The sequence below is a fragment of the Sceloporus occidentalis genome, unplaced genomic scaffold (genome assembly GCF_023333645.1).
Source record: "Sceloporus occidentalis isolate IW3139 unplaced genomic scaffold, rSceOcc1.0.p SCAF_3, whole genome shotgun sequence".
NCBI lineage: Eukaryota > Metazoa > Chordata > Lepidosauria > Squamata > Phrynosomatidae > Sceloporus > Sceloporus occidentalis.
Window position 1 is genome coordinate 163,646,627 of NW_028316983.1, and position 25,972 is coordinate 163,672,598.

The 25,972-nt window shown below is 40.8% G+C and overlaps 1 protein-coding gene across 1 annotated transcript in view; it reads right to left on the reverse strand.

Moving 5' to 3' along the window:
* LOC149317036 (uncharacterized) overlaps positions 1 to 25,972 on the reverse strand; it is a 197,839-nt gene that overhangs the window by 112,279 nt on the left and 59,588 nt on the right. Inside the window, exons 9-11 of the mRNA XM_089518806.1 lie at positions 14,820 to 15,083; positions 14,078 to 14,213; positions 5,868 to 5,950 (exon numbers count right to left, since the gene is read on the reverse strand). Of these exons, the coding sequence (XP_089374932.1) occupies positions 5,868 to 5,950; positions 14,078 to 14,213; positions 14,820 to 15,083 (483 nt within the window). The remainder of the gene's footprint in view (positions 1 to 5,867; positions 5,951 to 14,077; positions 14,214 to 14,819; positions 15,084 to 25,972) is intronic.

Sequence of the window (25,972 nt, forward strand, 5' to 3'; positions counted from 1 at the left end):
GCCAAGATGGAGTTGTAATTGCTCTTCCAATCAAACACAAATAAAGGAAACAGAAAGTTTATGGCTCCTGTTCCCTGGCATTTGTTTGGGTTAGATAAATTGGAGTGATGGAGAGGAACAGGAGTATCAACACAATGGAGTGAAATTATGTGGTGTAGCTTCAGTTCTGAGAAAATAATCAGCAGTCAGAAAAGAAGGTAAATAAATAATAATAATAAATAAAATTTTTATTTATATACTGCCCTTCCATCAGATCAGGGCGGTTTACAACAATTAAAATACAATAAACAATAAGCATTAAAATCAAACAGGAAATACATAAAACATCAAAACAAAAGGCCCCAGGTTAGCCAGTCCCGTTGCCAGTGCGGCGGAAGGAGGCCTATAGGACCTTATTCAGGGAATGCAATCCTAAACAGGAAGGTCTTTAAGTCCCGTCTAAATTGGGCCAGGGAGGTAGCTGAGCGGAGCTCTATGGGCAGCGTGTTCCAAAGGGCCGGGGCGGCGATGGAAAATGTCCTCCTGGTAGTGGAGACAAACCTCAGCCCAGGAACCCTAAGTAGTTGCTGCCCAGATGTTCTGAGGGTGCGGGGCGGAATGTATGGGGAGAGGCGGTCCTTCAGGTATCCTGGGCCCAAGCCATTTAGGGCTTTATAGGTCATCACCAACACCTTATATTGCACCCGGAAGTGGATGGGCAGCCAATGGAGATCTTTTAATACCGGTGTTATATGGCTGGCCCTGGACGTACCAGTGACTAGCCTGGCTGCCATGTTCTGCACCATTTGAAGCTTCCGGGTTTGGTATAAGGGTTGCCCCATGTAGAGTGCATTGCAGAAATCCAGTCTCGAGGTTACCAGGGCGTGTACCACAGTTTCAAGGTCCCTCTGGGCCAGGTATGGGCGCAGCTGGCAGATAAGCCGAAGCTGATGACAGGTGCTCTTGACCGTCGCATTCACCTGAGCAGTCAGGCGAAGGGACGAGTCAAGAAGCACCCCCAGACTGCGCACGGAGTCCTTCACAGGGAGCGTGACCCCGTTCAGGACAGGTGGAACCACCGCCATTCCTGGACCAGGGGAACCTATGACGAGTACCTCCGTTTTCTCTGGATTCAGCTTGAGTCGGTTTTCCCTCATCCAGCCCATTACTGACTCCAGACAGGCCACGAGAGGAGAGACGCCATCCTCAGTCACTGCATCAGTCGGAGACATAGAGAAAATTATTTGGGTGTCATCAGCGTACTGATAACCCCGCGCCCCATGTCTCCGGATGATCTCTCCCAGCGGTTTCATGTAAATGTTAAATAGCATGGGAGACAGAATGGCTCCTTGAGGGACCCCAGTTTTAAGGGCCCTCTCATCAGAGCACACGTCTCCCAGCTGCACCATCTGGGACCTCCCGGAGAGGTAGGACCGGAACGACTGGAGCGCAGTGCCCCCGATTCCCACCTCTGCCAGGCGCCCCAGAAGGATACCATGGTCTATGGTATCGAAGGCCGCTGAGATGTCCAAGAGCACCAACAGGGACACGCTTCCCCTGTCGATGCCCAGACGGAGATCATCGACCAAGGTGACCATGGCCGTCTCAACCCCGTAACCCGCCCGAAAGCCAGTTTGAAATGGGTCCAGATAATCCGTTTCATCCAAGACCGCCTGAAGCTGGATTGCAACCGCCCTCTCGATCACCTTCCCCAAAAATGGCAGCAGTGAAACTGGCCAATAATTGTTATATACCAGGGGGTCGAGGGAGGGCTTTTTTAATAAAGGTTTTACAATGGCCAATTTGAGATCGGATGGAAATTGCCCTTCCCTCAAAGATGTATTAATGATCCGGTGTAACAATAAAGTTACAGCCAGTCCCCCCTGGGCTGCTAGCCACGAGGGACAGGGATCGAGAGAGCAGGTTGTCTTCCGAACACTTCCGAGGATCTTGTCCACATCATCGGTACTTACCAACTCAAACCGATCCAGTTTAATAAAGTCCACGGAGGCCCTGGATACCTCTACTCTAGGTTCTGCCTGAATGTCGGCGTTAAGACCTTCGCTTATCCGAGAAGTTTTATCCGTGAAGAAGTTGTTAAATTGGTCACAGCAGGCCTTAGAAGGTTCAAGGATCTGGTTCAGGGCAGGAGGGAGCTGAGTTAGCTCCCTTACTACCCTGAACAACTCTGCTGGACGCGACTCCGCGGATGCGATACGAGCACCATAGAACGAATTCTATGGTATGGTGGTATCATTTTTTTATATACTGTAATCATAAATGGAAGATAAAAGACACCTGTGATGAAAACATTAGATTCTGTGATGAAGAGGCCTGTGAAATACACTGTATTCACACATTTATTTGTGTATTGTTTTGCTCAACAGCTATTACACAAATGTCTAGAAATGCATTTGAAAAAAAATTGTGATGGTGCTGACGATGGTGCTGGTGTGCTTCCGAGTATTTTTTGACTTATGCTGAGTCTAAAGCGAACCTATCATGTTTTTTTCTTGGCAAGATTTGTCCAGAGGAGTTTGCCTTTGCCTTCTTTTGAGGCTGAAAGAGTGTAACTTGCTCAAGGTGACCCAGTGGGTTTCCATGGCGAAGCAGGAATTCAAACCCTGCTCTCCAGAATCATAATTCAATGCTCAAACCACTATAAATGCTAAGAAAAACAAAAGATAAAATTTCAGCAGGGCAAGATTACAAAATAGTAAGAAACAGTAAGAAAAGGGCACTTAAACACCAACCATCTCTGTTAAGCTTATGAGAACAAATATTTTATATACCGAAAAGAATCATTTTTTTAAAAATCCAATATCCAAAATCCTTAATATACTAACCCATTTTTTAAATGTAATCTTCCTACTTTCAGAGATGAGGTAAGATTAAGCTGAGGATCTGCCTTTTTACCTGTGGCATTTCAATTTTGGAAGCCTCTCCCCATGGAGTCCTACCTAGCATCACACCTGTTATAAAAGGAGAAAGACTTCTTTCTTTTATTAACACAAGGCTCTTATGGCTTCTGTGAGGTTTCCCCTCTTTTATTTCTTTAATTTATTCATTGTGTAAAAATCCTATTTAAAATATGAAAAAAAGAAGTGAAACCAAGTTAATAAAAAACAGTAAACTAGCAGATAAATCCACATTGGTGCATTAAAAAGTGGTCAAATAGCCAAATATGTAATCATGTGAAGCTGATGTCTGTATATATTCTGATTTTCCACTGCAGAAAGTTTCAACCATATTACCTGGGGGGGGGGGGGGTGAATTTGCTGCAGTTTGTAGTCTGAGCTTTAAAGAACTGAGCTAAGGTCTTAAGCCCAACACCCAAATGCAACCACAAACCTTTAAACTTTGAACTGAAATCTGGATTCACTAGTTGGCTGGCATAGAATCCACTAGCCACAACAGGACATATTGTTCCATTTTCAAACTTTCAGCCCTTTGTGAAGTTGAAGGCTTTTTCGGGCTATGTGGCCATGTTTGAGAAGAGTTTATTCCTGATGCTGGAGAAATGCCAGGAATAAATTCTTATAGAACATGGCCACATAGCCTGAAAAACCCACAAAAAACTATTTCAACCCTCTGTTGAATAAGACCAGGCTTTTAAAATGCATTCATTTAAATAAATAAAAACAAATAGTGGCCAACAGTAGGAAGAAAGCTGAGGGAAGTCTGGACCTGGGGAAAATGCCAAAAAGGCATAGGGTGTACAAATAAGATCCTGGGAGAATTCTTTTTCTAGACCATAACTTCCAATATCCCTCAGAATAGTAGCTATGGAAGGATCAAAGACTGTAGGCATGATAGCTGTGTGAAATCTCCATGTTCCATGTGTAGTGCACCCATATCCTCTGCTTTGCAAAGCATGGTCTGCTGTCTGAAGGCTATTGAAAGGGCTGTCCAATCCAAGTTTGATAAAGGTCCATGAGAAGAGAAAGAAGTAAAAGCTTTGAAATCACCTATTATCACCTGGATAGCAACCTAAACAGACCACAGAGGCTGCTGTCACACTGCAGGAATAAAAAAGTTTGACACAATTTGGACTTCCGTGGCCCAGTGCTATGGAATTTGGGGATTTGTTGTTTGGTTGGCCCCAGAGCTGTCTGACAGAAAAGACTAAATATTTCACAAAAGTATAAGACCCAGACATTTTTAGCATTGGACCATGGAAGTTAAAGTGGTGTCAAACTGCTTTATCTCTGCAGTGTGTATCCACTCCTAGTCATAGTCTTGCCCACCCTGGTGAGATACAGTATTTCTGTTTGAATTTAAATAATTATTTCTAAGTATGGTTCATGTGTTTTCTGATTCATACCACAAAAACTGTCCCAAAAACTTCAGAGCAAGACTAAACAAAATTCAGTGAAATATGAAAATATATGACAAATTCAGATCTTAAACCACAGTTAGATTTAAATTAGAAATGGTAAATTGCGAAGAGTTAAGACATAATTCAAAACTATTGTAAACGCAGCACTAAAAGAAAATAAAGCATTCACACACTAAAATCCCTTTCCTCTGCAAATGATGTATTGTCAACTGCCTTCTTTTTAAATTATTTTTTAAAGAAAGCTCTTTCGATTGACCACAGAAGGGAAACAGGAAGGAGCCAAATCTTACTTGTAAGAAAGTCCCACAACCTAGGAGGATAGCAACAAAGGCTCACCAGACATGCTTCTAAGGGTAGCAGAACCACAGAAAAGCCCTCCTCAAAAATTGTAAAGAGAGATACATATGGGAAAATGTGTGTATGCGTGTGCTTTCAAGTTGCCTGTTGACTTATGGTGACCCTATGAATTTCATAGGGTTTTCTTAGGGAATATTCAGAGGTAGTTTTGCCACTTCCTTGCACTTCAACATAGCCTACAGCACCTGGTATTCATTGGCAGTCTTCCATCCAAGTATTAACCTGAGCTGACCCTGCTTAGCTTTCAGATCAGACAGGATCTGATGTCTTTAGGATATATGGTCCTTCAAATAGCGGCTTCAAATAGCGGCTTCAAATAGCTTGAATCTAAATCATATACATATAAATTAGCATGTTTATGCAAGTGATTTGTGGCGATTCTTTCTTTGGTTTAATTTTTTCTAATTTTCCTTCCTTCTTTTTGCAATCCATAAATGGCCACCATAGCTATACCTCTGAATAATACATGTTAAGAGCAAACAATGAAAAAGGTAGCGTTACTGCTTTCATGCCCTGCTCACAGTCTGTCCAGAAACATATGGCTGGGGAATATGAAGTCTAAAGTGGCAATTCTTTGTCTTTTTTTATAAATTCTGCTCTGGCCTCTGGAAGTCCAAGACCCTTTCTCAATTCATTTGATCTTCAAAACCACATTAGTAGGAAAAAGTAATTTGGAAAGGAGACCTCTATTAGCAAGGGATGTTGCTAATAATGCTGGTGCGAGGGAAAGCAGGCGGGGGACAAAATACCATCATCCATGAATATAAATAGCCAAATAAAATGCAAGGGATGTAAAAACGTCATAGAAACACCAGCCTTAATCTGATGTTGTCAGTACATTCTAGGCACACCTTGTAATTGCAAACACATTGGGCCTAGAAAAAACAGGGGCTTTAGAGACAGATGAGGCCTGTTCATACCTTTTCTGCAGCACTCTGTTTGATCCTTCACATTTGATTTAAATTTGTCCGTGGCTTCATCTGCCTAGTGAAATAATTGACAGATGATATCACTGAGGGTGCGGAGATGTGTGTTTTCCTAATCTAAATACATATGCAAAGCAAATCTATTTCCAAAGTGTTAGCAAATCATCTGGTGTGATAAAAGCTCTAACCTGCTGGAAACATTTCAAGAGCTGATCCTTTCTTTTCCTCTGAGTTTCTTTTGACACACACTGTTCCCAACCTCTCACAGCATTAAACTGCTTTCCCACTTCCTTTTCAACAGTGGGAATACTTCCCTTATGGGTGTCAGAATCTCTCACAGGGGTCAAAGTTCACCCTGCGGAGGAAATGACAAGCTGTGAAATGTAAAAGAACAATTCCTTCCACATGTTTCTTTGCTCCAGGAACACCAAAGCACTGTCAGCTGGCATCAGTTTGGGATGGCCCAGGCACTGGCAAAGCAGCTCTGTCAAAACAAATTTGCCATTAAAGACCTGCACAACTGTTTAAAAACTCTTATTGTTATTCCTTCAGTAGATCGGATTTACTGAAACCAAATGGGGTGCATTAATAGCAGGGCCATGGCAGAAAAAGACAGTAGGGCATGATCCAGCTGAAGTGAAACTGTTGTATGTGTTTTTAATTTACAGCCACTGGTGCATTCTATCTGCTGTGGGCTTTAGTTTGAATTTTAAATGAGCTATTCATAAAATGAAAGTGTTGAAATCTCTCTTTGAAATAGGTTCAAAACTCTGGATAGCTCCTTTTAGGTTCAGATTAAAACACAGAACAAATTCCCAGTCCAAGTGACATGGGACACACCAATTGCCTTGGCCTACAATTAGGAGTGTCTAATCTCTCCTTTCTTTAAAATGGGATAAACAAATACTGAAGTCTGACTGTATTGTTCCCACATTCTTGATGCTTGATCCTAAGCTTGCTTACTCAAACATACATTAAAATTTGTTATGTGTGTACAAGTCACTGCAGGCTTAATAACAATATGTCTCACGTGACCCCCAATGAAACTTCCTATCAAGGATCCTCTTTATTTGTGAAAGGAAGTGCTACATATATATCCATATATATGTCTGAATGCTTTTGACAAGTTTCCTTTACTCCATCTCAGCTACTCGGTGCTGTTGTTGTTATGTGCCTGCAAATCATTTCTGACTTCCATTGACCCTAAGACAACCCTATCATTGTGGGTTTTTTCTTTTTGCAAGTTCCTTCAGAGGGTCTTTGCTGCTGCCATCCTCTGAGGCTGAGACAGTGTGATTTTCCCAAGGTCACCCAATGAGTTTCATGGCTAGGTATGATTTCAAACCCAGTTCCAAAACATTAGCCAACATGACCAATATTTGCCATCATGGCAACAAATTGAGGACACCAATCCATTGGTTTGGAGGAGAATGGCTAAGTAAGACATTTCTGGTGTTTTGGGGGCAAAAAAATGGGTACTTATTTTGGCAAGAGTGGCATTTTTGCTTCTTGTTTTAAGCGTAAGAAGGTAGGGCTGCTAGGCAGATGTACACATCCCTAGGTAGGGGAACTCTTGCTTTGTAGTGATGCAGCTGCCCGTATCTCACCCAGCCAACACTAACAAAATGGCAGTAAAGATTTCAAAAACTGTACAGTACCTAAAACAGTGAGTGGTCAGTCACCATTTAAAATAGCAAAAGGAGGTGCTATGTGTGCCTATGTGCAGAGCACAAACAGTGACATCTTCATCCTCTCTTAATTCCCCACAACTGCCTATGCAACATACGTACCATGTTTAAGATAATTATGGGCATTTCCAGTCATATATAATACTAGTTTGTGCATGCTTCTGCTAGTGTGGTGGTTCCTGGCCTTTTCTATGCCCTACACTCCTAGAAATTGTTTGATTAATGTTAGCACCCCTTATAAAGGTAGTACCGCATTTGAAGATGAAGATGTCTAATTTCTAATTTTTGAGCCACAAATTCAACCCCATACAATAATGCAGATGAACAAATTGAACTTTAAAAAATAAGTGTTTAATTTAGTGCATAAAACTGAGCTGTTAGATTCTAATTTATTCAAGACTCGTCACTCAAATACACAAGCCATCCTTTGTTGCACCCCCTGAAAAGCCATCTTGCATTGCCTGGGAGTGTGGGCACCCCAGTTTGGGAACCCCAATTTGGGAACCCTTGTACTAGCATATCAAATAAGAGCTTATAAAGAACTTGAGAAATCATCTCATGCTAAATTTTGCCTTGGCAGCTTTTATTTTGTCTTGGCACTCTCTTTTGTTGTTGCTGCTGTTTGCTTGCAATTAGATTGGACCTAAATGCTTTCAGATGTCAACAGGAAGGAACAACAAAGAAAGGCATTTGACAACAATGTTGCTTATGTCACGACAGATAGATCACAGCAGCACTTAACAGAATTTGAATCAGAGATCAAAAGGAGCACAGACTTGAGAACACATGCAAAATGGATTGTTGAAACACCAGCCCCCACCGCACCCATCCCCTGGAAAATATCATATTACTTTTCAGAGGTAGAATGGGTCTCCCCGCCCCCCAGCTCATGGGAACTTCCAAGTGTGAATGAGCTGTCATGTCTTTTTCACAACCAAGACATCTGCTATTATGGCCTAGTCTAGAGCCTATTCTGAATGTAGCAAACAGCCTGCCTTTGAAACATATTATATCTTGATTTAAAAAAAAAACAAAAAACCTGTGTTATTACCATTACCTCGATTTTATTAAAGTCAATCACAGGTTTGTTGGCTTTAGCAGCTACCTGGGTAATTTCCTATACAGTGGACACTTGTTATACACTGGGGTTTGGTTCCAAGATCCCCCGTGTATAACAAAATCCATGTATGCTCAAGTCCCATTGAATATAATGATATAGCAAAATGGTGTCCCTTATAAAAAATGGAAAATCAAGGTAAATTTATACTTTTTTGGAACATTTTCAAACCGTGTATGCTTAAATTGTGTATAAAAAATCCGTGTATAAGAAGGGCCGACTGTACTTGGATCTATATTTCAAAATATATTTATGTGGATGGTTCCTACAGCCCCTCTCAAGTGCTATAGCATAGAGCACAGAAATATTCCTTGGAAAATGGGACATCTCTTTTTCTTTAGAGGGGGATGTGGCTCCAAGGAATTCTAATGATTTTGAATATAGGCATGCTCCAGTTTTAATACCTGGTATCTTCAGTTCCATGGGCCTAATTTCCCTAAAGGCACCAGATCCTGTTTGATCTTGGGAGCTAAACAGGTTCAGTTTTGGTTAGACCTTGGATGGGAGTCTGCCAATGAATACCAAGTGTTGTATGCCAGGCTATATTTCAGAGGAAGGGACTGGCAAAACAACCTCTAAGTATTTGTTGTCATCATAAGTCAACAGACAATCTGAAGGCACATACACATATACAACAAGAAATGTCTGAATTGCAAGCAGCACGACATTAGAAGAACATACAGGACTTACTGTTGGTTTTTTCTAGTGGAAATCTGGCCACTAAGCCAGTTTGGCCATAAAATTAGCATATCACCCAGAATCTTGAGATGTTTCCTTCTGAATAATATTGATTGAAACTGTGATCCCTTAAAACTGAATATGCAAGCCTTAAAAGGAATGGTAGTTTCAGTATTTTATTTTTGTTGCACCTGTTTTCCTTTACAGTCTTTACAGGTATCATCATGGTGTCTCAAATGCTGCTCTTCAAATTCAGACCTAACAACTAAAACCTATCTAATAATGAATGCTTCCCTCTAATAATGAATGCTTGGGAAAAAATGAGGTCCCTTTTTATACAGCTGTAAAATATTCAGGTTTATGTTTGGAACTAGCAGCCCTCTAAAATTATAGCACAGTAAGAAAAGTAAGTCACTGGAAAAATAAGCAGCACAAACCAGGTAGATTTTGTATGTCTTTCTTGCCATAGACGTGTGGCCCAAGGAAAGGTGCAGCCCACTACCAGAGTGCACCAAGAGGATTCCAGCCATTGTCTCCAGAAAATGGTCATCAGGACTGATAGATGGCATCTGAAAGTCTTCATTAGAAAGCCTTCATTAGAAGGCCATATAATACAGGATTCAACATAAAGAAATATACAGCTGATGTCCTATGCACTCTTAACTGGAAGAAAGCAGTATAAGATTCAGCAGGACTAATTCCTAAGTAAACCCACAAATTAAAAAGCCAATGTCTTAAGAGCCATCAAGTGTAACCCTGTGCAATGAGGGAGAAAGCTAAGTAGCTATTACCCTCAATAGATGTCTCTACATTATGGAAGAGCACACCTTATAATTGGCATCTCAAAGATGCTACAAGATCTCTCTGAGTTATAATTGGTAGTCTCGCTTTTAGGTTTGCACTGGAGTAAAGCGGGAGGGGAAGAAAACTCTTCTGATAAGAAACTCTTACAGCCCAATCTATTCCTAAGCTCAGGCATGGCTCATGATGAACTCGCCTGATGCTAACTCTTCCTGCTACATATAAGATAGTGTTCTTGGCTGTCAGTTCCTCCTGTTTCCAAAATCTATCCATCAAAAAGAAGCAAAGAGATGGGACAGTACAGAAAAGCCCACAATGTCTTAAGCGCAAGCAAGAGTACTGCCTGAGGCATGTTTCCTAGCCCAGCTCTATTTTGGAGCCTCTCACATACTCATGCATATTAGAATTTTCTAGAACCTTGGTGAGTCTTATTAAAGAGCAAGCACCATTCTCATTTCTGTCCTTAAGTCTTCATGGCTTGTGTGTCTCAGCATTAGTGTCACTTTAGCATGGTTTTATGTCTTGTCCTAAGAGAACAAATACAGTGTTTATAAAATCTATCAACTGGCAACAGCTTGCCGCAGATCATAAATGCATTCGTTCTGTTGGAAATGGCAAAGCTGTACGTTTCACCACGTGGTCCCCAGTTCCCTAAGGTTTGCTCCTTTAATTGTAAATAGCCAGAAAGTCATCAAGCTAGCGTTTAATAAACTTTTAATTTGAAATGGATTACCACATGTTGTGTTTGTTTGCCCATTATTAAATCTCTTAGCAACATATTACCAGCAGAAACAGCATAGCACGGCACAGATATATATTAGAAAACAAACCCACAGGGGATATTAAGAGCTAATAATATCTTTAAAGAAGGCTCCAAAGTAAATAAATACAAACAATACAAAAATTATTCTTAAGCATTCCATTGTGTCACTCTTTACAGGTTAGGATGCGAGGAGTTTCAGCTTCAGAGAATAATTTACCTAGAAAGCTGTGTTATACAGGACTTGCAAAGATGCATGCTCATCATCAATGCATCTGTAGGTATAAATTAGTATGGTGCAGAGGAACATGTACAGTTAACACCAACAATCCCAAACTGCTTCCCCAAGTTCCTTTTTGTGTACCCACAACACAAGAACTCAGACTCCTGCAGAGACAGAATTTTGGACTATGCCTATTATAGAAATATTGAAAACAGTAATTCCAATAATTGTGGCAGTGTCCCAAGAGTCTTGGGACAGAGCAGAAATGCCTCTCCATCTTCTCTGATGAAACTCCAGAATCATAGAAAGAAAATCCAATGTCAGTAAACCTTTCTGGTCCCTCCAACTCACCGTGGAAATTTCCAAAATGGCACCCTATCCCCTGCATGTAATTAATAAAGACACAAGCCAGGGAAATGTAGGAATCCTCACTTGTCATAAACAAGCTGCTTACATCTTGAACAATTAAATTAAATTCAAGGGTTTCCACTGTACCTTGATTACTGTGTCATCCAAATGAAGATACTTTATTTTTGATTGTTTGTTACAACAACCCAGAGAAAGAATCCTCAAACATATATTGAATGTTTTCTCTGCTTGTTATGAAAGGATGGAAAACACCCACATTCAGATGTCACATTGTATTTGGGGTGGTCAAAGTGTGGCCCATGGGCTAATGAGGCCCCCAGACATCAATAATTATTTAAGTGTTTCCCCCACATGACCTGTAAGAGATGTGAGAAAAACATTTGCCACATTCTGCATGCCTTGTGTCTTTTTAAGCCCAGAAGAAGCCTTTTTAAAAAGAAAAAAGTGACTTCCAGTGACTTCCTGTTATTAAAAAGTCCTCTTCTGAGCCTGGTGGCGCAGTGGTTAAATGCCTGTACTGCAGCCATTCACTCAAAACCACAAGGTTGCGAGTTCAAGACCAGCAAAAGGGCCCAAGCTCGACTCAGGCTTGCATCCTTCCGAGGTCGCTAAAATGAGTACCCAGACTGTTGGGGGCAAATTAGCTTACTTGCTAATTAGCTTACTTGCTGTTCACCGCTATGATCTTTGGAATAGCGGTATATAAATAAAACAAATTATTATTATTATTATTATTAAAATGGCCCAGAAAACCTAGAACATCACAAAATTTCCCCCACATACCTAGAGGAGGCAAAAGAGCGAGAACGAGGGATTTTTGTAGGCAGTGTAGTAGGGAAGATACTTGGAGGAGCAATATGGCCCTCTGGCCTTCCATAGTTCCCCACCCCTGCATTGGCCACTATCACTGGAAATGGAAGAGATCACCTAGGATACATCAGCATGCCATTCAGAAGCAAAAGGTCAGAGATCCTTGTTGATCCTTTATTTCTAGCATCATCCCAACTGAACCATAATCAAATCTCAATGTGTCATCTAAGAGTTTTCCCCACATATGGTGGTACATTTTTAACTCATATTCCTGGCTAAATTGTGGAAAGATTGCTTCATGTCTAACAATGTCATTCTAAAGGTCCTTCACATTGGATGAGGCTTGGATTGAGTATGGACTGTTTACTATCACAAACATATAATACTGGCATCCATTTTTCATGGCAGAGGGTTGGCCCACAGAGAAGGGAATTACTGCATTCTAAGACCCCACTCCCACTGGTTTGCAATTTGCTTTCACTCCATATTGGTGAATTAATTCCAAAAGGTCCTTCATTCCCACTATGAAAGTGGATCTTCTCATTATCCCCTTGTAATCACTTCTTTTTGGCACAATTGTCATCCCCACTAATTTGCGCCACTTCAAAATGCATGTCAATCAGCTGTGTGTCACTGGTGATGTAAGCACAGCCCGGTTTGGGAATTTTTTTAAAAAAATGATAGAAGATTTGATTCATTGGTTTTGCAACTACTTGCCTCACTGACCTGCCGTAAGCCTGATCACCTGGCTTGCTGCCCAAGTAATTACAAATAGTTGAAAAATCAATGAATCAAAACTTCTATCAATTAAAAAAAAATCATGTGCCCATAGGTCACACCACAAGCACAAAGATAGCACTAGGGTCAGGATGGCAGATCTACCAAAAACTGAGGAGGGACAGTAAACACCCCTCTGCCATTAGGCCCTCCCCTCTGGAATGGTGTGATTCAGATCCATCATTCCCACTTGTTGAACACGCTTCGGAATCAATTTTTTTGAAAAGAACTGCCAAAGAACTAGTGTCAGGAAAGAGTGGGTTTTTTGTGTTTGCCTCACTTCATCACCATTAAAACCAATCACAGTAGAATCAGAACTGGTTTCAAATGAGAACGACAGTCATATAACCCAATCAGCAATTCACTTTCAGTCATAGTGGGAATGAGGCCTCAGTGTGTTTTGCACGAAGTTTCCATAGCTATCCAAACAAGCAAATTAAAAAAAAAAAAAAAATAGATATATGGACTTCTCCTGCTGCCCACACACTAAATGCTGGTGGAGGCAAAGTAGGCTTGACCTCCCCACACCATCATGGAATATGGGGAAGATTTTTAAAACAATAAAAGCTAAAGGATCCCTTACAATGTAGGATACTCAAGAGGTTTGTTGTTTCTGTATAGCCCAGAGCAAGTAGCTGCTCCTTAAGTACCCCCCCAGCCCATAGTGATCAGATGCCATAACCACAAAGGAGGACAGGACACCACAAAAATGTAGGACATTCAAGAAAAATGTAGGACGTGGCTGCTAAAAGCGAAAAACACTCATATAAACACAAATTCTTCTTAGTCATGCTCAAAATGGAGGATATTTTGGCATTCTCTGGACAGACAGCTACAATGGAGGACATGTCCTGGAAAAGGAGGACATCTGGTCACCTTGCTGAAGCCACCATGTCCCACACCTACTTTTCACTACAAGTCAGGAACTACAATTCTTTAATTTAGAAGATGACCATACCTGCTGCTAGTAGAGGCAGGCAAACAGCAACCTCAGTAGAAACCGCTGAGGAAAAGTGCTAATTTGTGATAAGGAGACCTTGGTTTCTCTATGCGAGTGCATATATTACTGCCCCTGGACACTCAGGCAACATGAGATGCTGCTTTTGACTCTGCAAATGTTGAGAATCCCATTGTATTTGGAATGAGCTAAGTGGCGTTGACTTATTGATCAATAAGTTGCTTACCTTGCAGTGAAGCAAAAGAGGGTCTTGAATGACAAGGCTGTAGACACAAACTGTTCAGTCCATCATCTTGCTGTCCTCTTACTTCTGTCTTTGAAACACCATTCTTCTCTGCTATACTGGAGTAAACAAGGAGATCTGAAGAGGGTCGTAGGCCTGCCTCGTATTCATTCATCTGATCATCTGAAAACCGTGGCAGTTTAATTATCTGATAAGAGAAAACCCTGTTATATGAATAGGTCAGCCATATGCAAAATTATTCTTCTAATATTCTCAAATGTTCAATCAAAAAGGTTGATCTAGGATTCTCTGGGAACTCCCACTGCAGGGGTCCTTGAGTCATTAGTTTCCTCTTAATTCTCATAATTCCTGTCCTAAATGCTCTCAGTATGCAGTGCAGTAATTTAAAAACACAACTGTCCATCAATTTGTGAATCCAAGTATTCAATTACTCCCCATGGCCACAAGCCTCAATGGAGCTTGTGAGCTGACTTTGAAGTTCAAATATGAAAGCAATTTTTAAGTCCTACAGTTGTAAATACTGACTTATAACTAAATTGAGCCACTGCATATTTTCAAGAGGGAGTTTCTGAACAAGTCACCAACTCCTTGTGTAATGGCAGAGGGAGGTGAACCTTCAAGCATAACAAGTTCTTCCTTCTCCCCTTGGTGCAATTATCAATCCCTATTACACACAAATGTTGTTCCCATCCATAAAACATATTAAAGCTACATTTTAACCAGTAGATATCAATTATTGCTTGTACCCATGTGGCACCCTGAATGCAGATTATTAAAGTTACTTCACACCAACCTGAAAATAGAGGTTGCATAGCCAGTGATCCAAGTCAGAAGAAATCAAATTTTCAATTTTTTGGAACCTATCAATTTTACAGTTGTAGTGACCTCTGAGAAAAGGACATTTGAATTTTCCATCCACTGTATCAAAATTATTGTTATATAAAGGGAAAGCTCCCCAGCCCACTACTCGGTCAATGCAAGTGCTGGTCCCACGAAGAAGAAAGAGCTCAAACAAAAGTATTTCTCCAGGCTTCTCATCCTTTCTGGCTGGAACCTCCTTTTGAAAAGAAGAGTCAGCAGTATGGTTATATAAAACTGTATCAACAGCATTTTAAAGAAATTACCAAAATACTTGGATAAAATATAAAGGGCTTGAAAGGCCAGATCCAATTGTTAGTCCCAACAAGTATAAATCTGTTGAAAGAATGTGATGTGTGTTGAGTCAACACTTACAGAAGTGCTATCAGTGGTATGGGTATACATTAGATGGGTCTAACAATGTGATTTAACCCCAATGGTTATATAAAAATATGTAATTACAGTCGGCCCTCACCTTATGCGGGGATCTGTTCCGGATCCCTCCGTGTAAGGCGAATTCCACCTATGCTCAAGCCCCATTGGAAACAATGGGGCTCGTGCATGGCGGCGCGGCAGTGTGGCGGCATGCGGGGCGCAACGGGCGCACACACCCATTCAATTGAATGGGACACGCCGCCCCTTCCACCCCGTGCACGCCCCGCGGCTTGAGCGCGTAAGCTCAAGTCCGCGTAAAGTGCACCCGCATATGACGCGGGAGCGCTGTACTGAATAACACCAACAACAATATATAATTATGTTATTGTTACTTTATATATATATTTTCATGGATTGGACACTGTCAAGAGAACTGAGGCGGGATACATACCGCCATTTAGTACGTATAGGATACGTACTAGGGTTAGGAAGGGGCGGTGCTTCCACACCCCCTAACCCTAGTACGTATCCTATACGTACAAGATGGCGGCGCCCCTTCCACATGGGCGCCGCCATCTTTACGTATCGGACGCTGAGCGTCCGTACGTGTCGCAGCCTTTATGACGTAGCGAGTGCGCCCCTGGCGCCTCGCTACGTCACAAACGCGACTGAAAAAGAAGCTCCATTTTGGAGCTTCTTTTTCGGTCCGCGCGGGAGCCGCGCCGTCTGAAGGCTCCGGCTCCCCCACGGATCTACCGGCGGCGGCGGCAGACCGCCGCAAAGCAGCGGTTTGTACCCCGCCTGAGTATTCTTTTACTGGGCAACTAGAAAGGGTATTAGATATTCTATGACTTAGGCACAGCCTTTTAAATCCAAAGTACTTGAAAAATTTCTAATTTATACTGTTTCAATTTTATTTGCAAATATTTATGATTATGGATATTCCTGGATGGCTAGTGGTTTTTAAACTCTAAAAAGTATAACCAGGAAAGCATTAGATATTTTTTTCATATTAATATTGATAAGATGAAGTTTGATTTCAGCTTCAAATTGTGTCATCTCCCTATGTTAATTGTTTCTCCTTTTCTCTCTTCTAGTAAAGGAACTTTACTTGTAATGTGATCGAAGGACTGAAACCAACTCAGGACCTCAAAACACAGGAGCTGTAATATGCAAATAAAGCTCTGTGAAAGGGGAGGCTGCCTGTGGTCTTTTCGGAAAATTCTCCATATGTGAATGAAGTCCATGGTTGAATTATTCCATTCAGCAAAAAAAACAATGGCTACTCCAATGTGCTTGAACAGATTGAAGGACACTACTACTCCTTCCCCTAAGGATTTTTTAAAACTGAAACTCAATTTCATTATGTGAAATTTAACAATACAATTAAAGAAAAAAAATCCACCTTAGCCATGAACCCAGATCTGCAATTGTTCTAGGTCAAGGACCATTAAGGGTAGCACTTAATCTACATTTTATTGACCAGATTTTTCCAGAACCACTTCATCTTGCTGTGTTGTGCTCTAATGCAAATGTTGAGATGATTACTTGCACATGAGAAAGTGTCTTTTGTAACAGTTTTTTAAAGGGAACAGAAAGCATTATTAATTTTTAAATAACTAAAAAGCAACTATCTTGCCTACATGGGTTTTCTACACGGGCTTGTTTACCTGTGTGAAAAATACCACACCCACCCCAAAGTCAGGGCTGGCAGTCCTGATGATGTACAGTTACTTCCAGGAAGGATTCACAGAATTTTACCCTTAAACCAACTTTGCTCTGAACTAAGTAAAGTTGGGGTTAAATCCCTGTATTTCCCAGAAATACAGGGATGACTTGAGATTCTTTTGATATGCAGACAGCTAGATCAGGTCTGATTTGGTTTAATCCAGTTGTCCACATGCCAAGAGCTACACTGTTCCCCTTTCCTGTTCTGAGCAGCAGAGGGGGAAAGTATGGCCTGTTTTTGGAGCTGCCACCACTGTAGAATCAAAGTTCCTGCCCATGAGGAAGTGGCAGTGGCTCTGAAGATGTGGGATGGGCCAGCAGGTCCAATGTGGTGTTGGCCCAGCTGATCTGTTTGCACAACAATGTAGCATTGCACTGGATTCAGGCCAGTGCATGTGGTCACCATCATGGTCAGTCTGGAGCCAGTCCAAGGAATAATGTTCCAGACTGCCAGTGTAGACATGCCCCAATTGCTCCAGAGAAGCTGGAAAGTGCAGCAAACAACTATAACAGTAACTAACTATTGCTGATTCAGAGCCTGTCCAGGTCTTGCAATATTCAGATAAAGGCTTTCTCTCCATCCTATCACCCTTCCAGGCTTGTTTGGTAAGGACACAGAAGACAGCCTTCTTACTATCTTCTCCCAGGCCATGGAACTCCTTCTCAGGGAGGTTTGATTAGTGCCAATTCTCCTTTTTTATCCCCATTGGCAGGTAAAGACCTTCCTGTTTAAACAAGTCTTCAGCTTTAACTGACCAGGTTAGAGGAACATATAGCAGGCATACTATCTTTAAAATATGTTGCTGTGTGTCTTTAAGTCATTTCTATTTCTGACTTATGGCAAACCTAAGGCAAACCCTTGTATCATGGGGGTTTCTTGGCAGGAGTTGTTTAGAGGGATTTTTGCCTTTGCCTTTGCTATCCTTTGAAGCTGAAAGAATATGATTTTTCCCAAGGCTATCCATGGCTGGGTAGTGATTTGAACCTTGGTTTCCAGTATTTCACATCTTTTACATTTTTTAAAAAATTAATGTATTAAAAGTAGTGTTTTAATATGATTGCTGATGTAATACTTTTTAAACATTTGAACTCCATACTGTTTTAGCTATTCTGTTTCAGATGTTATCTTTGTATTTTTTTTTTTTAATTCTAACACAGTTCTGGACTTATGGGAATGCAATTTAGTTAAAAGAGAAGAAAAATAAAAGAAAGGTTTGTTTTTTTCCAAAATTAATAAAAATAGTCTCCTGCAAATAATGAGGGGAAGGGGCGAGAGGGTAAGGAGGAAGTTGGCACCATATGACTGCTCAATCATGCTGTAGACTGTCACTTGTCATACCTGTGGAGTAATGGGATGGTAGTGTGATTGGCAGCTTATTGATGGGTTTTCCCCATCAATGAAAAGATGCCCTCTAACAATCCTTCAGAGGCACAGCAGCAACAGGTCAGGTGTCACACTGTGCAACACATACTGCCAAAGACACTATACTCTTGCTCCAATTGTGGTTTCAGACCTGCATGTGTCTGAGCAGTTTAGCCTATAAGTCTTTTTTGCATTCAGTCATAGCCATGAGTTACCACAGCAGTATTTTCAAATACTCAAATGATTTTAACATGTATTTCTTCAGCTCATAAATTGTAACTAAGCACTGATAAGGGAAGGAAAGCCTTTCAAGGTTGCCTTCTCTGTATAGTGTATGTAGTGTCACTCCCAGGCAGCTGCATGCTTTACATGAATGATTTGTGAATGCTTAAAATGAAACAGAAGCTTCCACTGAAAAATGCCATAACCTTGTGGCAGCTGCTGTTATACCACTGACAGTATCAAGTTTCATTTAATCCAGATTTACCATTTTCTATAAATAACCCAGGGGGGAGTTTAAAATATTAGTTTCCAAATTACTGTCAAAAGATATCCTTAATCAAGCTATTTAGCTCCTTGGTTCCCAGGTGTGTGTGGGAGTGACCAGCTTGTGTAAAATCAGTGTGCATTTCTACTGTCATTGAATTCAGCAGCAGATAAGAGTGTAACCTCTTTTCTTCCTCCTCCCCCCCCCCCCCCCCCAAATGGGCTACCTTAAAACATATTTAGCTATATTTCTGAAATGAGGTAGGGAATGAAATGAGCAGAAGTAGCTGGCTTATTTTAAGCTTGCCTCAGGATCAGTATAGTTGTTTCCACTGTTATTTATTACATTTTTAACCAACTCTTCCTCAGAGGAGCTGAGGCTGCTGGTATGGACTTTTATTGCACAATCATTCTGTATGGTAGTTCAAACTGAAATGTAACAAATGAACCAACTTTACAACAGTAATCTTTGGGACTAAGTAGTTATTTCAACCTAATTCTATCTAGTGTACATTGAACAGTCACACCAACATGGCAGGGCTGAGGCATATTTGGTTCTCCAGTTCTTCTGGCCTACAACTTCCACCATCCCTATCTAACATGCCTATGGTGAGGAATTGTGATAGTTGCAAGTGATACTGCAGCATCCTAACCTTTCCTTCTTGTTAAAACTGTTGATACCAGGATGCTTGCTCCTATTGAATTGTTAAACACCTATGAATCACCATTGTTTAAAGGATAATTCCCTGCTTTCTTAAACAGAATATAATAATTTCAGCTTTTGAAAATATAATAGTCATGTACATGAATTGGCATGTACAGAATTTCAAGAATGTTTCATTTTTTAAGGGGGTAGATTTGTATAGATGTGTGTTTACTATCTTTGTATTCAGGGATCTCCTATATATGGGAGTAATAAGCTGTCGATGATGATGATGGATGATGATGATGATGATGCCTGAGGTTGTGAATCAAGGATGGGCAACTGTGGAAGGCTGGGGAGCACATTTGTCTCCCCCAAGAGTTCTTGGAGGGCCATACTATCCACCATACCTACTCCTGCAAAAATAAAAAAATTGCCCCCCAACACCCTCTAGGGACATGGGGTCATCATATTGGGGGGGGGGGGGTCCTGGACACCTCACATGCATTTTGCATCCTTTTGAATGGGAGGAAAAGGTTTTGAAAAAAGTTACAAACATTTATTTTTACCCCTGAGGTGTCCAGGAGAGCTTCAAATATAGTGGAAATGCCAATCATACCCCTGCATTTTATTTTGGAGCATTTTAAGGAAAATAATAATAACAATAATTTTGACCTGTGGGTCTCCTGGGAGACCCTGAGGGCCACAGAAATGGCCCTGGGGGTTGCATCAGCACATAAGCTTCACTTCCATCACTGATTTAAATCAATGACTTGTATGCACTTCAATTGAAGCATCAGTTACACAGTACAATGCACCAGACCAGTGAACTATTTAGCTTATGTTTGTGGTGGAGTGGCATCCTGTACCCATTCTTTGCAAAGTCCAGAAGTACAGATCAGGTACAGGATGCTTCTTGCCTTGGCACAAAGGCATGCAATAAAATCTGTGTTTAAAAGGTTTCAGCCAGTGCCCGGCTGTAGAAAAAGGGCAGTGTGATAGACTCCTAAAACTATGAACAACTCTGAAAACATCCTATGAACCCCAACCCACCACCTTCACTGACTTCTACCAGATTGCATGTCCTCTCCCCCATTCATGGATCAAATAACATGGCCACCCTGCATCCTGACAGCAACAGTTCAGACAATATAGGGCCCAATCCTTGATTCTGGTGCAAATTGCCATGATGATGTATGGCCAGTTCCAGTGAACCCATGGTATACTATTGTTAAACCAAATTTTTAAAACTCACCAAGTGGCTGTTTACAATGTGTCTCACTGTGCCACTCACCTGCTGCCACTGATACAAGTTGCTCCCTCTGAGGTCAGGATGTGGTGCCAAGCCATGTAATCGATGCTGGATGCCTTGTTTTCAGCCTCAGAAGAAGTGACTTATGCCAGCAGTGATGGCAGCAAGCAGCGTAGTAGAACACACATGCAAACAGGTGCCCAGCATCGCTCAATAGGTGGTGCAGTGGTTAAATGCCTGTACTGCAGCCATTTACTCGAAACCACAAGGTTGCGAGTTCAAGACCAGCAGAAGGGCCCAAGCTCGACTCAGGCTTGCATCCTTCCGAGGTCGCTAAAATGAGTACCCAGTCTTGTTGGGGGCAAATTAGCTTACTTGCTAACTAGCTTACTTGCTGTTCACCGCTATGATCTTTGGAATAGCAGTATATAAATAAAACAAATTATTATTATTATTATTATTATTATTATTATTATTATTATTAGGTAACAGAGGCAATTCAAGACACCTTTGGGGGCTCCTGGAGTATTCTGACCCATGAAACACAGCCCTAGTTTTATCACATGATCTATCCATAATAAAGCCTTCAAGGCTTGGCTTTTAAAGAGTCTATAAATTAAAGTAACTCTACAGACTATACACTACTGGACATTCCAAGAAAAAAAAGGATGACACGGAGATGCTACCTGGTTACAGGGCACAGGTGCATTGTAATTCCCAATTATAGTCAGAGGATGTAGTTTCCCACAGCCCAGCTGTCAGAGATTGTTCAAAGTGGAGATGCCCAAAAACAGGCCAGTGTACTAGTCAGAGTAGGGTCTCTTCTTCAAGTGAGAGATGCTGGAAGATGGAGAACAGCAGAAAAGTGTTGATGGATGAAGCTATGTGTTCCACATTTGCTGTCTTATATTCTTAAGCTTATTTGATGCCCTCAGCTGCAGCTGAAGGCACCATACAATTACTATAAAAAAATCAGGAGTAAAAACAGGATTGTTGTTTTTTTAATTGGATTTTAAAACTGTTTGAAAAGAAAAAGGGAGGGAGGGAGGGAGGGAGGGGGGAAGGAAGGAAATAAATGGGGAAAAAATCATTGGATATGATCCTATGGGGAGCACCATACGTCTTATTCAAAATTACTTGGGAATTGACATTTTTAGAATTCACATTTTCTGTTTCACTTCAACAATAATGTTGCCTGATTTATCTGTGATGGATAACCGATGCTGCTTTTTCAAACTTGTAGTGTGAGCAGGGGTATGACAAGGAGTGGATGCAAAATTGCTCCACATTAAGAATTCTATCATCCCCCCATGAAATTGTCATTCAGTCCCCCAAATTTCCAGCATGCAGTAAATTAAAACTTAAACGTTTAGACAAAAAGTTTAAGCATCCAAAATAAGGGGTAGGCAAAATTGCTAAGGTAATACACACACAGATTTTTAAAAAAATAATAATAAAGGTGAATGACTTTCAGTGACTTGCTCTCTGTAGTGCTAAAACTATGGAAAATAAAAGAAAATTTCATAGGGGGCAGAATTATTATTGGGGGCAATGCCACCATCTCCCCCCCCCCCATCTTGGCACCCCTGAATATGAATCTTTTGACTGAAGTAAGAACCACAGCAAAAGAGCCTATGCACCTTAAAGGCACCAGATCCTGTCTTTTCTCAGAAGCTAAGCAGCGTCAGCCCTAGTCAGTACTTTGATGGGAAATAGGCAAGGAATACCAGGTACTGTAGGCTATATTTTAGAGGAAAGAATTGGCAAAACCAACTCTGAGTACTCCTTGCCCAAGAAAACCCTATGAAATTAATGGGCTCACCATAAGTCAACAGATAAATACATAAGAGCTACATCAACTGAAGTGAGATTCAGCTGCCAGTATGCTGGGACCTTTTCCATTTAATCTTTTTTGTTTCTCATACCAATCCATCTCTTATGTAGTTACATAAACCTGAAATATATTGGCCTGAAATGCTCCTTAACCCAAATGGATGTTTTATGCACAGTTTATTGGCTTTCAAAAGTCTCCTCAAGATGTGCAGCAACTGAGAATCAAGGCACATAATTTCTTCTTGCTTTGTGCACTGTGTGCTGCTACATTTAATTGAATTAAAACATATTGAGCTAAAATCATCTCTTGGTACTATTTCTGAAAATCAACTGCTTTATATTAGTTTTGTTGTCATGTATTTTACTTCCCCATATGCCAGCACATTTCAGCATAGAAATACTCAAGAGAGAGAGAGAAAAAACACAAGATCTATTTGAATATTTCAAATTAGCAGGTTCAGTTTGGGAATTTTTCTATACAATCTGCTACCAACAAGTCCATGTTGCTCTTGGGTTTATCATAGTTTTTTTTTTTTAAAAGGAGAGATAAATCTTTACTTTCTTTCTTTGTTGTTTTTCCCAAGAGTTGAACTTAGGAGAGTATTGCACAGAGCCCATTACTTTTACAGTCCCAAAATGACAAAATCCCAGTACGCATAAAGATGTGATTTTTGAACATCTGCCATTCAATTAGATCAGCCACTACCAAATCCCAAACCTATATAGCATAACAATACAATCAAATTTCAATATTACTGAATGTGTGTCCAATTGTTCCTAATTAACAAAAAAGATGAATTTTTCAGGCATTCAAATAAAGATTTTTAGGCAGACAGCTCATCCTATGAGACCATATTCTTCATCAGTAAAATGCAAACTAACACTAATGAACAAGATGTGATAGCTATTACTTCAATGAATATGATAGCAAGGAAGATTAAATGAAGCAAATTTCCATTCAAAGCTTATAAACCTAATGGAAAACAATACAATGGAGGAAGAAGGTAATAAAAACTAAAAGAAATCAAAGGTGAAATCAACTCACTGAATACATCCATATAAGAATATATTCAAAGATAGTGTCACAAGATGTAAAGGAAGGATCTGTGAGATGGAGGATAAACTGGGAACAAAGATGTGGGGCTGTACATAAGATCCATCCCCAAATATTATCATCCACTAGAAGCTTTACATGAAGACCTGAATTAGGCTGTCTGGTTTTCAGGAGAATGGAGTTACAAAGCTCAGATGACTGAAAATACAAGCTTCACAGAATTGATGAGAAACTTTTTTCTAATGGCCAAAGACCAACAGGTAAATTATATTACAATGTCACTATAATCAGCACCATATGTTCATAGATTCCAGAGTTGTCCAATTATCAAAGGACACCAACAAGCAATGGCAGCCTGCATAGAACACAAGCTACTTTATCTCTAATCCAGGAATCTGGTCAGAGAGGGAGAGACAAAAGAATTAGAGATAAGCAGTCTATTGGGATTTTTTGAAGACAGGGAGTAATTATAAAACTCAATTTCACGATAGAAGGTATAATATAATTGAATATGTCAAACAGTTTCCAGTTCCCTCTCCACTGAAAGGTCAGATGAGCTCCAGAAATGGAACTCTACTATATCTTCTCGGCAAAAGTGCAGAAGGTCAGGGCATATTAAACAAGTCCGAACATGAAAACTTTTCTGAATTTGAGAAATGTTATGTTTTTTAGCTCATTTGAAGACACAAATACTTCATCTATGAAAAAGAGATGTTGGGAGAGGGTTGACACATGTACCCTACACATGATCAGGCAAACACTTTCATAGGAATCGTTATATAAGAAGAATAGAAAGTTGCCAATATTGTACTCATCTTGGAACAATTTCACTGGCTTCCAGTCTGTTTGAGGCAGAACTCAAGATGCTGGCTTTGACCTATGAACGCCTACCATTTTGGATGATGTCTGAGGAACTACCTCTGTGGAGAAAAGGTAGATTGGAGCATTAGCAACATTGAATCAGGGTGAGCCTGGCAACAGCCAATAAAAGCTTAGCCAAGAACAGGTGGGAGCTACTCCCAAGAGCAGGAAGAGAGAAGTGTGGTGAGATAGGGATTTGAATAGGGACCAGATGGGGACAGAGCTCTGAATTAACGTTTGGGATTTATTAGATCCTGGTGTTTTTTTTAAGAGCCAAGGTGGTTGAGATACACTACTGAAGGGGGGAGTTGGAAGAGGTTTAAGTACCAAGGTTGGAACTAAGGGAGTTCAAGGTGGAAGTTTAATTAAGAGTGACTAGGGGAGCCACAGTTTACTGAAAAGGTTAAAGAGGACAGAGAAATGCTAAAGGTCCTGTGTGAGCCAGGAATATAAGAACCATTTGGAAAATACAGTAAAAGGAATGGTTATACAGTGGCCACTTATCATCCTCTAGAGTTTTTTCCAGGACCTGCCATGGATACCAAAATCCATGGATACTCAAGTCCCATAAAATACAACAGCATAGTCAATTGGTGTCTCTTTCATAAAATGGCAAAATCAAGCTTTGCTTATTGGAATTTATATTTTGGGGGAATATTTTCAAGCCATGGATGCTTGAATGCTTGGATGTTTGCCTCCTTTCTCATCTTCTGTTGGAGAGGAAAGGAGGAGAGAATGGAAGAATAAGGTGGCAATGCTATATATGTACAGCATTACATATATACATACATATTTGTATGTACAGCGCTGTGTAAATTTACAGCGCTATATAAATAAAGGTTAATAATAATAATAATAATAATAATAATAATAATAATAATGCTATGCCTGTGCAGTAGCAACCAGAGCCTGAAGGGCAGGATGAAGCTCCCACCAGTGCCAATCTATTTGCACGATTTCCTACTTCATCACCACTGCCACATTTTAACCTAACTATCAGCCTACAACAGAGAAGAAATCTAGGGCTTATTGTTTCAACTGTCTTAGCTAGCCAAGACACCCTTCAAACTGGGATTTTCCACTTTTCCAGGACAAATGGCAACCCTAGTAGAGGGGAGATGGAATTACTTTAGCATTCTCCTGACTGATGTTTCTTCATCTCTCTGCCTCCTGATCCTAAGAAACCAGGAAGCTTAGATGCTCTGCTCATGGGTGCAATGGGGCGCTGTTGTTATGTGCGAGGAGCGGCACTTCCAGATGCCCCTTGCCCATCACACGTGACGAGGGCATCAAAATGGCAATGCCCTGTACAGATGGGCACCACCATTTTGACGCAACGGACACTTAGTGTCCACACATCGTGACGCCACTGTGACGTCACAGGTGCACCATTGGCGCACTGCAGTGTCACAATGGCGCCGCAAGAAGAACCCACTTTTTGCGGGTTCTTTTTGCTGCGCAAGGAAGCCGCACAGTTTGTCTGCTGCAGCTTC